We start from the raw sequence: 14,047 nt of genomic DNA, 5'->3' as shown, positions 1-14,047 counted from the left end.
TTTTCTATGCACACAGCTGGAAAACTGCACAAAAGGCAGTCTAGAGAAAGCTCCTTATAACTTTTTTAAAGAGAAATCTATTTCGCACTTGCTTTGCCATGATGCCACTGATCCCTCACCAAGGGCACACAACTCATTCTCCACCAGGCCACAGATGGCAGCCACGCCAGAGCATGAGAAAACTGTTGCTATACCTGCCAGCAGCTGCAACACCAGCAGGGGTGCGAAAGTGGAATGGCTAAAGGAGGTAGTGGTTTCAGAAAGCACCAGCTGTCAAGCTGTAGTTTTTACTGAAATGGCAAATGTTGTGTTTGCGGAGAAGCAAAGGGGGACAAATGCAGAAGGTTCATTGGCTTCTGGGCACCATTCAAGGTTTGCCTAAGGGTCTCTTTTGAGGGTTGGAAAACAACTCTGATAAGTTTTTGTAAAGTAAGCAAGCTTGCAAAAGAGAGCTGTAACGTGGATGCAAAAGTTAGAAACAAAAACATGCTTATTCTACTAGAGCAGGGGCTGGCAACTTGTGGCTTTCCAGACGTTTTGGCCTGTAACTCCCATCAACCCTATTACAAGCCTTATAGAAATGCCACACAGCACACTTTGCCTTCATTGCAGAAGATAATACTCCTATACTGTACGAGCATGTATGTTTTTGAACTTTATTCATGCATGTTTCCTGATGGAAATGTCTTACTGCAAGGTCTGTTGGTTGGATCAATGAATCAATAGATCAATGGAATCTTCATTGCTTCATAGTCATATACCTTACTTCCCAGTCACTGCCTGCTGCAAAGACTGGTTAATTTGTAACACACCACCCAAATAAAAATAGATGCATTTGTTACATGATTGTCCCTGTTGATATATAAAGATGTGGCAGATGAACTAAATCAATCATCAAAATCAACCTGCTAGCTCTCCCCAAGCCACTTCCCTGTTACCTAGGAAAACAGAACCTCTTTGAGACTGAGGGTCGAATTCCATTTTTAAAAAATTCTCAGAGGCCTCATTTCAGTGGAACACAGACTCAAAGGTAAAAAGGTCAGGGCCAAAACCAACAGATGCCAGCCATTTTAGCTTAAAGCTGTTAGGGCCAGTAAGTCAGTCTTCAGAGAAGCATGTCAACTTTTTAGAATGGAGAAAAACTGCACGAAAGTTGGGCAACCACCAAAGAACCAATGGCTGGAGGAAACAGGGTGGGCCCTTCTGGGAACCGAACCCAGGCTAGGACCCAAGGCTCACTTCTCATACTGGACCTAGGAACGGCAGAAAGGAGTTTGGCGACTGGGAGGTAAAGTACACATCCCTTTTGATATGCCAGTTATATCAAACACCCAGTCTCCCCTGTATACATGAATGACCCAGTCATGTGAACACAAATGTGACTGCTGTTGCTCAGACCAACTTGGAACTGAGCTCCCCAAGCTTTATGACTCAGCCTGACTGTAGCAGGGGTGTTTAATCAACTCAGAGCAGGTTGAAGCATTTGAGTTGATGTCACATTACTCTTCCTATGGAAGCACGTTAGTACTGGAAGTGATATTCTTTATTATATACAGACTAAAAAACATAGGCAGATGAGTTCATATCTGTCCAAGAAAAGTGAAGTATATTTGCAGACGCTGATCCAGGTGTAAATGGGTAAATGAACATGTGGTGGGTAGGTGATAAAACTGGCAGAGAAGGAGAGAAGCAGTAAGAATGGCTAGAAGTGGAACTAATTGATAGGGAGCAGACTTCAATAGATACTTAATTCATACAAATAACATATAATGTGCTAAATTAAAGAACACTCTAGGAGAAATGGAAACTTGAGGAGAATGTGCTATATGAAGAACTGCAAAATATGTGTCCACTGTAGAAATAATTTACAAAGTATTTCATTCAAGAGACATCAATTTTATAATGCAATTCTACTGCTGACTCCTGTTCAGTCCTTGGTTAAAGTATATACTTTCTGTATATACCTGCCCAAGCCTTAAGATCCTCCTCCGTTGTCCTTCTTCGGGAGCTCTCTTTGAAGGAGGGCAGAACAGTGGCTACCCAAAGAAGGGCCTTTTCTGAGGTAGCACTCCAGCTTTGGAACCTGCTTGTTAGAGAGAAGTGCCTGGCACCAACTCTTTATTCATTTCAGTGCCAGGCCAAAACCTTTTTTTTTAACCTGGTATTTTAAGGTTTGATGGTATTTTAAGATAGTAATTTTAATGTTTCATCTTTTTTTAACTGTGCTACTTTTGTTGTAAGCCATCTTGAGACCTGTGTGGTATAGATGGGATACACGTATTTTAAATAAATAAATAAAACAATCAAATAAAATGTTTTTCATCTCCAGTGTGTTATGCATAGATAAAATAGCAAGAGCAACCAAACCACTTAATACAGCTAATTTGGGTTGGCAGGGCGGAGGAATTTTACATCCGACTAAGTGATGAATGACAACCTGAATCCTCATCTGAACTGAAACTAAAACTTGTGAGTGAGAACATGAGATAGAGAACTGTCACTGGTGGGAAAGAGACGCCCTGTGCTGCCTCCTTTCCCTTCTCTACAGAGGAATACTGGGTGCATTGTGAGCACATTAATAAACAGCAGCGTTTACTCTGCAGTTTCACTCCTAAGAGACAGCTCTGTAATTTGCTGCTGTCAATAATATATTAATCACAAGGGGGTTGTAATGACATTTCACATTTGGCACAATATTTTCTTAAAACTGATTTGGGAGAAGGGATTGTATTAGAAGCCGAGTCAGATGATGACAACAGACAGCTTATCTAAAACATCCCAATTTTTGCATTACATGAGCCAAAACAAAGAAGGGTGGGGGTGGGGCAGAATCTAAAACTGTGAAACAAAAAGAAAGCCATTGCTACTGTCTTTATATACGTTAACCTTTTAGAACATATGCTTTGTGCCTCAGTATGGGGCATATGTACGCTTCACTGTGTCTTTGCTATGATTTGTGCTGATCTGACATTGATTCAATCTCGAGTTGATCAACCATATCAACATCAAAACATCTAAGAACTAGTGTAACCACAATAGCGCCCTGGATTGCCATGAGTCAATATTCACAGAAACATGACTCAAAAGAAACACATCCCTACAGGCTTATTCAGATTTCACAGATGATGTGTGAGGGTTGAATGGCTGCTGGTATCCTACTTGCTTCTTCTTTCCCCCATTCACCTCTCTTGCTTGTCAAAAATCCCATTCATATATGCAAGATGTGTGTGCTTCAGTCAGAGTGAACTACCTGAGAGAAGGCTTATGTGCAAGTTTCATCATGAACTTATCAGCCACTCTGTTTTTGGTGGGTAATTTTACATTTATCTGATAGGTTTTTTAAAAGAATATCTATGGGTTTTAAAAAGAATATAATTATTGGACAAGCTATCAGGTTGTCAAACAAGCACATCCCACTTATTTATTCCTAATGATAGCAGATATTCTTAAGCATAGTCTTTAGCACATAGACACAGAGGAAAAAGAAACCTCCAGCAAGATTTGAAAAATAGGAAAGGTGCAGATGACCAGATACACCTAATAAAATCAGGCCTGTGGTAGAATGATGTGGCCTATACAAGGCTGTAGTCTTGCCTTATGTTTAAAGCCAACATTAAACTAACTGATTCTAGTGGAGAAAAGATCCCTTCTATTTCTGCATTATTTTAATTCTTTTACTAAGCTCCAAAGTAATCTTTATGCCTCTGACTAATCTGCCACTCGTTTTTAAGCAAACATGTTTAGGGCCATTACCCTCTGTTGCAACGAATTCCATGACAAATGCAGGAGGTGTGGCATCTTCTCCATGAATGCAGAGAGATGTTCCTATGTTCTTGACATTTATCCACATTGTAAGAGGATATTAATAGAAAAGAATAGATGGGAGCAAGTCTTCTAATGAACCACTGGATGCTCAAATGGTTTCAATACACCACAGAGAGGTTAATCTACATGTAATAAAAGCATGGCTGTCTTCTCAATGAAATACTGAAAAAGGAATGCCATGATGGGCAAAATGGAATACAAGAATTTTCTAGGTCATAAAACAGGTAACTTGTATTGAAATAAGAGACAGGAAATGCAAATACATCATATTTCAATCTAAATCCTGGTATAAATCTGCTATCACTTTTCAGTCGTTTTATCTATTTTCCAAAGCAATTTCCACACTGGAGTTCGAGAGAGGTATTACTGCCTCTCTGTAAGACTCTGGTGTGCCCGCAACTAGAGTAATTGTATTCAGTTCTGGGCTCCACATTACAGGAAGGATATAGTCAGGTTGGAGTCAGTGCATTGTAGGGGCACAAGGATGGTGGCTGGTTTGCAAGGAAGCCATATGAGGTAAGACTGAGGGGACCGCATCTTTTCAGCCTGGAGAAGAGAAGATCTCTGAGGGGATCTGTTGGTGACATAGAGGTACATGAGGGGGTATCATGTGGAGGTGGATCAAGGCCTGTTTTCCCCCGCGGAGGAAGGCAGGACACATTCCAATGAAGCAGAGCTCAGGGATCCAAGGTTCAAGTTAGATGCCAGGAAGTACTTCCTGACAGTTAGAACCCCTAGGGTCTGGAATGGACTTCCAAGGAAGGTGGTTGAATCCCCATGGGGGAAGGTGTTCAAGGTTAGACTGGACATGCACATAGCAGGAATGTCACGAACTGGGGGTCAGACTAGATGGCTCAGGAGACCCCTTCTGACTCATCATGTTTCTATGTTTCTAACTCAGGATTCCTATGAAGCAATCACTAGACATGGGATGGGTTGCAAATACTCAGTTCTAAGAACAACTGTGAATGAAAGTGTGCTTATGAGCATGTGCATAGACTTCTAGGTAATGGATTCCCAAGCACTTCACAAGAGACAGTTACATACCCTGGGTACAACACCATCCTTCTGGAAGCACAACTAGAAGTCTCTCACTGACCATCAACAAACACAATGCTATATAATGGTGACAGGGCATGAACTCAACTGGAAAGTGATGGAGGATACAGTCTGAAGCATAGAAATGCTTCCATCAAGTTTATGCTGTATATCACAATAAATCCAAATGTTACAAAACTAAGCTCAGCAAAACCATAAAAAGCAAAGTGGAAATCTCCGTTGTAATGTCATATATTATTATATGATAATATTTCTTTTCAAAGAGTACCTCAAAGAATCATAGGGAAACCCACCACTAACAAAATTAGTTCAAGAATGCTTATAAGAACTACACATAAATAGAGTGACCTCTTATTCTTCTACAGCAGCAAAGTTATAACATTTTGATGGCTGGAGAGTGAGCGAGAAGCCTGTATATTGCAAGGGCCACTGGGTGTGCTTTGCACTGGGATGCTCTGCGCACAGAGACACAATGAGCTTACACAACAGCTTGTCAGAAGGGTATCAAGTGTATCTTTCAAGAAAATAACCCCCCAAATTCCTGTAAACAGCACCCTTCTGTACTGTAGAAAATAAAAGAAGCCTACTTGGGGAGATGAATCAGGAGAACAGGAAGCCCCCTTATCCTGAGTCGACTCCATCTAGCTCACCATTGTCTACTGGCAGCACCTGTCCAAGGTTTCAGTCTTTCCAGGCATACAGAAAGATGACAAGGCCTGAAGCCAGGACCTTTGTACATAAAGCATATGCTCTCCCACAGGACTGCAGTTCTTCTCCAAAGGTTTGGCCACAATTTTCCTGGAGGGGCTCATCCAATCAAGGTTTTAAATATAAGGAATGCTGGATCCTCTAACTGTGGCATTCACTAAGCACGATTATATTCAATGGTGGTGTGATAATAAGGAATACCCATTGACAGCAATAGGCTACACATTTCCTTGAATGGAAGACTAGCTTTTCAAATAAAGGGCATTTCTCAAAATAAGGGAATATGGCAATCCTTGCTGCAGTCAAGTCCATGAAATGGTGAACATTTTAAAATACTGCTTATAGTTTCTGATGTATCTGAACAATCTTTAGCTAGCTAGTAATTTTCACATGGATTCCAATACATTTTAGAAGGCATTTTTGGCTGCGATCAAACCCTCAAATGGAGAGCAAAACACTAACAATGCAGGAAATTTTGATTGCAAATAGAACAAAGTATGTATATACCTCCTTTGTCTGAATGAGACCGATTCAGATGCAAAGGACAGTTTTACCACTTGCTAATACAAATAGTCTGCTGCTTTGGAGTATTTTATTGGATGAGCAATGTGCTTTGATAATCTTTATGAAGTTATCAAGGGAAGTGAGAATTTGAATATAAGAATTAATGCAGGTCTCCAGATAAAATATTCAGTTCCCTTCAGAATCTTCACCATGAAAATACCATGTTCAACATACCAATCTTAACATCTGTTTCTATTCTTCAAAAAATGTGCTCTTCGGTGCATAGTTTCAATAAAGTTGCACCTAAAATGGCTGAAGATTTCTTGTAGCTAGATATTCTTAAAATATCAGGGTATTGCATTAACAGCTATAGCGAATATTTGAACACAATAAAATCATGTCTACTTCAAGACACTTGCACTGTCTGTGCAACTTTAAGCGTCCTTCCAGTTTTTTCCCGCTCGTTAATGGATAATATAAAAAAGAACACACATGGGGCTATTTGCACAATCACCACAGCCCAACATGGCTTATTTCAACCACAGTGGGTTGCAGCACACCAGTCTCCCCCTTCTCACAGCTCCTTTTCAGAGCAGTTACTGCAGGCACACCAAGTTCCTCTACATTCACTTCCCATCCATTATAAGTTCACATGATTCTTACTTTGATTTTTAAAAGAATGGTCAGGGAACAGCAGTAACTGCAGAAGTTAATCCCTCCAAAAAGAAGCCACAAAAAACAAAGGAGCCAATATCTACCTTTTCCAGAAAAGCAAGATAAATGGGGAAACACTGAAAAGGTGGAAAACACTAAGAACAGTTACTTCCACACATAAAAGTGAGAAGATTATATTGCTAAAGGGGATATATTGTTCCTCCACTCCACCACCTTTTGGTAGACCTTCCTCTGCTGCTTTTTTCTCCTTTTACCAGTGCCTTTCCACTGACAACTTGGCAAATGGACCCTCACAACTATGGACCCTAATAATGAGCCTATACACAGCCTCTCCTTCTCAATCCATTGCATACACCATTTAGCTACTCCTTAAGCTGAAATAGACAGGAAAATTGCCAAGACAAGACTACTTGTAACAAACAGGCATAAGTTCATATTTGAGCATGACCAATAAAATATTAATAAAGGGAAAAACATGAATGCAGTTGTGCGATTTTCAGGTGCAGAAGAAATAATCCCAACCTTGCTTTTCTAAGCTCAAAAAAGTGGGGACAGCTAACAAAAAGGAGTGGTAGTAGGAGTAAGGAGGGGAAACCAGGACACGTTCTGCCACAAAGGACCCTAGGACACATGCTGAGGGAAGCTGGAGGACTGAGGGAAGTGGGGGGAGGAGAGAAAAGGCGGAACACTTCCTGGTAACCTGCTCATTTGTTAGATAGTCCATAGGCTGTTCTTCAAACAAACAACCCATTGTGATTTATTCACAAGGTGGCTTAGAGCATGATGTGAACACACCCATCATTTGAGAAGCACTGGCCTAAGTAGTCCCAAACCACTAACACCCTTCAAGCTCCAGCACCATCCCTGATTGAACTATACCACCAAAGACCACCTCAAAAAGGTTGCAGCTTTAAAGGAGAGCGTCGTCTGTACATTTTTTTTTACTACATTCAAGGAGGAAAGATCCAAAATCTCAAAACAAAAGAAGCTCTTAAGTTACTTTCCTATAAGTACTGCCCCATATACGTACTGTTCACAATAAAAACTGGAATGTAATTAAACTTGGCAAATCAGAATGTGATGTTTTAGTGACAAGATATTTGGGGTTTGATTTTAATAGGTAAATGCTGCAACGTGTCATTGATTTTGTGATACTTGCAAGAAATGCACTCCTGTTTGGAGATCTTCTAGCTTGTACAGTTGAACACGATGTGGGCTAAATATAGCTTCAGCCAATGCTGGCAGCATGTGCCCACAACACAGCAAATAGGAAGAAAGGTGGAAGACAAAACCTGTCTCAACTCCAATCTTGGGATGGCTTCCAAACAACACTGGGAAAAGCAATTATCCTTTCAGCTTATTCTCTTGCCACCCTTCCACCACACCTGCTTATGGACTTGCCCTCATGGTCCCTGCAACTGTACCCATTCCCTTTTCAAGAGGTCACTTTTTCCCAAAATTAGTGTATATACATTCTATTAGAACTCTGGAATTTCATTGAGCTGTGTGCCTCTGCCACTGACCTGGGAAAGAGGGCATTCTTTGGCTAATGTGCTCTGATTCATCTCTTTGAGCAACTCCTTTAAGGCATTGCGGACTGTGGCATGGTTCCACTGCTCTGCTGGCAAGTCTTCCAGCTTTGAACAACTGTGAAAACAGAGAACAGGAGAATAAGCAGATGGAAAGCATCACCTGCAAAGATAGCTCCTCTTTAAATGCAAGAGCTAGAGTGCTTTGAGAAATCAGACACAGCTTAGAGTGCCCTGCCTGGGTCTTTTAAGTTCTTAATATGAATTTTACTTCCTGTGGTGTAGCCATCTCTTCCAGCTACAAATCTGAACCCAACAGGATTTAAGACATGAGTCACAAAATGCAAGGCTGCAGCCTAAACAGGAGCAATTGCTTATCATATCGTGTACTGTGTGATGAAACAAGCCACTGCGCATCAAAAGGCAACAGATGGACTATGGTGATAGAATCCAAACCGTAGGTCTGATTTCTGGCTTGGTTCTTGAAACAGAAAAGGTGTTTATTTTTCAAATATACCAAGTTAACCATTTAATCAGGCCTTGAGGAACTATTAAATTGGGGGTTGTGGAAAATTCTCTTCTAAAGAGCTTAACGACTGCCCTTGTCTATGCTCCAGCATCATGTTGAAAGAGAATATTGGCCAAGAAGAGCTGCCAGGTGAAGCACTCTTCCTGTATTTTTTTTCTTTCCATTTCAACAAAAGCTCAGAAATTAATGAAGACAGGATGTGCTAATCTCAGTAGTAATGCTGTGATCGACAGAGCAGCTCAGAGACTAGAGGAGGGCAGATGTTCAGAAATACCCACCTTTGTAATTGAATTTTCAATGTCACAACATGATAGACATCTTGTAACATGTCGGCTACTGTTGCATCGGGCGCGTCTGTCACATAACTGAGTGGAAGGGGGTTCCACTTTCCAAGTTTGATTATACCTGAAAAAAAACAAAGCAATCAACAAATGAAAATATATTCCACATTTAATATGTCATCTGATCATTTGTTCAGGAACTATAACACTGATATGTTATTCTGATACTTCGTTGCAGACATACCCCTGCCCCACCCATCTCTCCTACCCTGTTAAGTCCAGAGAGTATAAAGTTAAGCAAGCCTCAGTCTAGAAGCAAACATAATTTCACAGCCTACAAATCTTTTCAGAAAATATAAATTTGATTTTGAACCAAAAAAGAATATAGGAATATATTGTCTACAGTGGGCAGCAGTGGCTCTCCAGGAGGTCCAAGAGGAGTCTTTCCAAGCATGACCTGGAGATGCTGAGCTTCTTTCCCATGGCTCAAGTCCTCACTGGTAATGGCACTAGTTAGAGTCCTATAAAGATTATTGAAATCAGCACACAATTATCTCCCACTTAGGGTGGAACTTATGTACAAATATTTCTTGGTTGGTTTATTCCCAGATATGAGGTACACTACATGTGAAACCACCATTGCAAGACAGCCTTGCTTTTCTGTTGCTGCACCTTCGCAATCACAGCAAAGTCTTGCATAGGAGGCAGTCCATGTGACTTGTGACTGAATGAACTCCTGGACCATCGGAGAAACATTTTCTTAATTGTATGTAATGCCACAGCTACATGCAAAAATAGCCCAGACTAAGTAAGAATATTCAACAGCATTGATGATCCTTCTGATAAACAGCCTCCATTAACCTGCTAATTGTTTCACTGTGGTATCCTGTTTTTCACTGGGATCTTGAAGAGTGATTGTAATTACACCAAAAAATATTTACAACCTATGAAAGTACCTGTGACTTAGAAACTATCAGCTCAACACAACTATGACTCAGTGAATTGCCTAAAGCATCCAGAATGGGAATTGGTAAGTTTTGCATATAAATGGCAAGGGAAGGAAAACTGGGACTGTGTCCATTTATGCTTCCCCATACCTCAAAGTTCACTCAGGCCTCTCTAAATCAGAGGTAGGAAAAAAAGACAGTGTACAAACAAACGTGTTTTTCAGCTGGTACTTATTGCCAGAATCTTAAATCAAGCAGATGCAAACACATCTTTTTTCACATGTATTCCCAAGCAGGAATGGAAACCAATATGCTGAAGATCACAAACCAACAGAAGAGCTGCTTGGGGTGATATGAAGCGCCCTACAGAATACCAGGGGAGTACACAAAGAAAAAAATAAAAGGTCTCTAAAGTTATACAGCTCTTGGATTTGGAAAGGCAGGAGGGAGGAAAGTGGTTCACCTAAAGGCATCCTGAATTTTGGGCGGGGGGGCACAAACTAAAATAAAAAAAATCTTGTTTGTAAGCATGGTTGATTTCTGGTGCCCCGAGACCAGTTTTGCTTCCTGCCTCTGCTAATCAGAGGCAGACTTATCTGAACTGGAGGCAGCAACTCCCCTTATTCCATGCAACAGGATCCAATCAAGTTTGTACCACTACCAGGAAAGGCTGAAAGCATCCCAGTTATGATGACCAACCCTGAGATTGTAAGAAGAGATCATTAAAATGATAACTCTGAGCAAAACTGAAACAAAAGCTTGCTATTTATGACATTACACAAACAATAAAATTGAGATGAACCCGATTTGGATTTAGTTCAATGCATTCCATTGTGACACAAGTCAAATTAACAGGCATTTTAGTTAATTTTCTGGAGTAGACTGCTTGGTATTTGATGGTCAAAACTCTTTTGGAAAGGCTCCCAAAGAAAAACGTCTATTGCTTGACATCAAATGCTTAAAACAGGGCATAAAGAGAACAAAAACATTAAAATCATGCTACTGTTTCAGTATTAAGGTTTCACAATCTGGTGCTGAATATGCTGCAGTATAAATAGTGCTTAGACTCTGATCCTGCACAGTAACATACAAAGCTCATTCACAGTACCGTATGTCTTCAGGGCTGGCATTTCATATGTATTTCCCTTGCCAACATAAAGGCTGTTTTCCTTAAAGGAGGCACTTCCAAGGCCTTATCCACATACACACGAGGAGAACATTTTTTTTCAAAACAGAACATTTTCTGGGTTTTTTTCCAGTGTTTAATTTATTCACAGAAAACTTTCCATTTCGAAACAATGAATGGATGCAAGCTATTAATATTTTATTGAATTTATATCCCACCATTTTCCTCTTCTGAAAAACCCAAAGTAGAGATTGGGTTAGGTTAGGCTGACAGTAGCCCAAAGCTTCATGGCCAACTGGGATCTCCCAGGTCCCCAGTCCTACACTCTAACCAAATCATTTTTAAGCTATAAATTAGTGCCAGCCAGTATATGCACAGTTCTTTGGGTTGCTAAAATGTATTAATATGTCAATAGTTTTCAGTAACCTTTCTTCCCTTGAATGTAAACAATATAAGAAAAGTACACACAATAGTCTTTACATTCTTAGAACAGCAATCTATATAAAATTACATGTGTTTTAACATTTTCTTCAAACATTTCTAATCAACTATTTGTAGCTTATTAGGTCAAAAAAGTAACATGGGGCACTTTTTGGGCGTTGTTGCTTGTTAAATAAATGTAAAATGAACATTCTAAATTAGATCACACTCAAGGACATCAGTGTTTTTTCTGATGCAAACTGACAATCTGCATCAGAAACAACATTCTGGAAAGTGTTTCAAGTTCAGAATATTGCAGATAACCCACATCCTTACATGTAGGTGAAAGAACGGGCTTTCTATCACCCCTAACACTGTAGTGCCACTTGAAAGTGTTCAGCACCATCCCATATTCTGGAGTAAAGAAAGCAATACACAATCTTTCACAAACAGTCAACCAATTTATTTGAAATTCTCATCACTGAGAATCCTCCTGTGTTTTCATACCTGATTGTGACAAGTAGATTATTTTGAGCTGTGCAATGAGAAAGATCTGCAAGCCAATCATAAAACTACCATGTTAAGGAGGTAATATGGTCTGTTCTACTGAAGAGTATGCTACAAATTATAACAAGACAACTGCAGCGCTTTCAGAATTTGAGATGGCTGTGTGAATAGGTCCTTTATATAGCATTGGGAGAAATATGTAAAGCATGACATTCTTTATTAGAAACGACCTAATTTGTCAAGGGTATACAACATCAGTGAGCAACTTGTAGGCCCTCAGATGGTTTGGCCTATCCTCATCATCAGCCCTAGCCAGTATAGCAAAAGGAAAGGCATTGTGAGCTAAACCATCTGGAGGGACACAGGTCACCCCACTTCCCAGTCTACAGAATAATGCTTCTTTGCTGTAATTATACAATTAATTATAAAAAGAGGTGACCGCTGTCTTGGCCTAAAGTACAAAAAAGCCACAGGTGTTACTATAATGTTCAGTGCTTTTCCACATTAACACCTGCTGCAAGTCCTCTTTCTTTGTTACACACTATGTTTGCAGCCAGTGAAATCTGATTAGTGATAAGAAAGCTCCTCTAAGCTCACTTTGATTTCCAGTCTTGTTCAGCAAGTGTTACAAAACAACACTATATCCTACAATTTTGGGAACAATAACTGGAGGAGGAGTATGCCAACCTTACAAGGAGAGGTTATTTAACTGTAGTTAAATAACTACTTTAACTGTAGTTCTCTGAGTGGTCATTTGCCAATGCAAACATATGAATGATGTACCTGCACAGTACAGTCACTGAGAACAGTTTAGAGTTCCACAAAAGCTTTAGGCAGGAGCCCCAGGCCAAGGCTCCCATCTCCTATTCGATCTGTTGCAGCTGAAGAACTAATTAAGAGCTGCACTGGTTGTGTAAGTTCACAGGTGACCACTCAAAGAATTACAATTACAAATAAACTTTCCCTCTTCTTCGTGGTCTCTGGAACTCATACACATGGGCAACTGATAAGCATGATTCACCAGAATAAGGAAGATGTCATGCTAAAGATGGAAAGAGGACCACTTATCCAAACGCTGCATCTGGATGGGCCTTGGCATCAGTAGTACTTAATGAAGGTCAACAACTAATTTCTTGCGGGTTGTTTGTAATGTGCAAATCATGGTCCATTTTAGAGATGGAAGTCCACAAACTGGCTCAGCTTGCATCATTGTACGTGTAAGTCAGAACCAACATGGGACTGGCAAACAAGAATCTGGGGAGCTAAATCCTATTGGATTCTTCATATATTCCTAAGTAGAAGCAGGATCCCCAAAGGAAAGCACTGGATGATGCAATTCCTTGATCATGGATACTGCCTACTAACTTACTTGGCTCCTAAGTGTTATTGTCAAGAAGACAGGTTTTGAAAATTAATGTGGGAATACAGGGCACCCTTTCTGTGATCCAGAGTAACACAAATAAATGAAGACAGACCTTGAATGAAGCTATATGCTACAAGGAGAAGGAGAAGGCCCTCGTAACATTTAATGAATAAAAATTTACCTCCACCAGGGAGGGAGGGCGGTTGAGAGGAGAAACATGGGTACAACTACACCCTAAGACAAATGAAACTGGAAAACCACCTTTGAGAGGAAGGAAATGTCTGGTCATAGGATCACATTATCTCTATGGAATACCAGGCATGGCTGGTCATGCCAGGGAACCCAGAACTACCTACTCTATGTTCTGAGCTGATAGCCTTAGAAAGGGTGCTTTCAGAGTAAGTAGGCCAAGGCCACCTGTAGCTGTGGACTCAAGGGCTTGTCTGTTAGCTGTGTACGAATGCCCAGCAAGCTCCATTTTGTGACGGGAGCCATGGCAGACAAGATGTTGGCTAGGCCCTAGAAGAAGTGTTGGCACCTGGGGATGAGTAGAGAGAGAAGCCCTTGTCTTGAG

The 14,047-nt window shown here is 40.4% G+C and overlaps 1 protein-coding gene across 1 annotated transcript in view; it reads right to left on the bottom strand.

Moving 5' to 3' along the window:
- The window catches only part of SATB2 (SATB homeobox 2), a 148,212-nt gene that overhangs the window by 79,559 nt on the left and 54,606 nt on the right, over positions 1–14,047 (bottom strand). The window contains exons 4-5 of the mRNA XM_044432003.1: positions 9,108–9,234; positions 8,295–8,418 (exon numbers count right to left, since the gene is read on the bottom strand). Of these exons, the coding sequence (XP_044287938.1) occupies positions 8,295–8,418; positions 9,108–9,234 (251 nt within the window). The remainder of the gene's footprint in view (positions 1–8,294; positions 8,419–9,107; positions 9,235–14,047) is intronic.

Source organism: Varanus komodoensis, unplaced genomic scaffold, assembly GCF_004798865.1.
Source record: "Varanus komodoensis strain SLA01 unplaced genomic scaffold, ASM479886v1 scaffold23, whole genome shotgun sequence".
Taxonomy (NCBI): domain Eukaryota; kingdom Metazoa; phylum Chordata; class Lepidosauria; order Squamata; family Varanidae; genus Varanus; species Varanus komodoensis.
The sequence above is the reverse complement of the archived record's forward strand: the minus strand, read 5'-3'. Positions and strand labels throughout refer to the sequence as shown.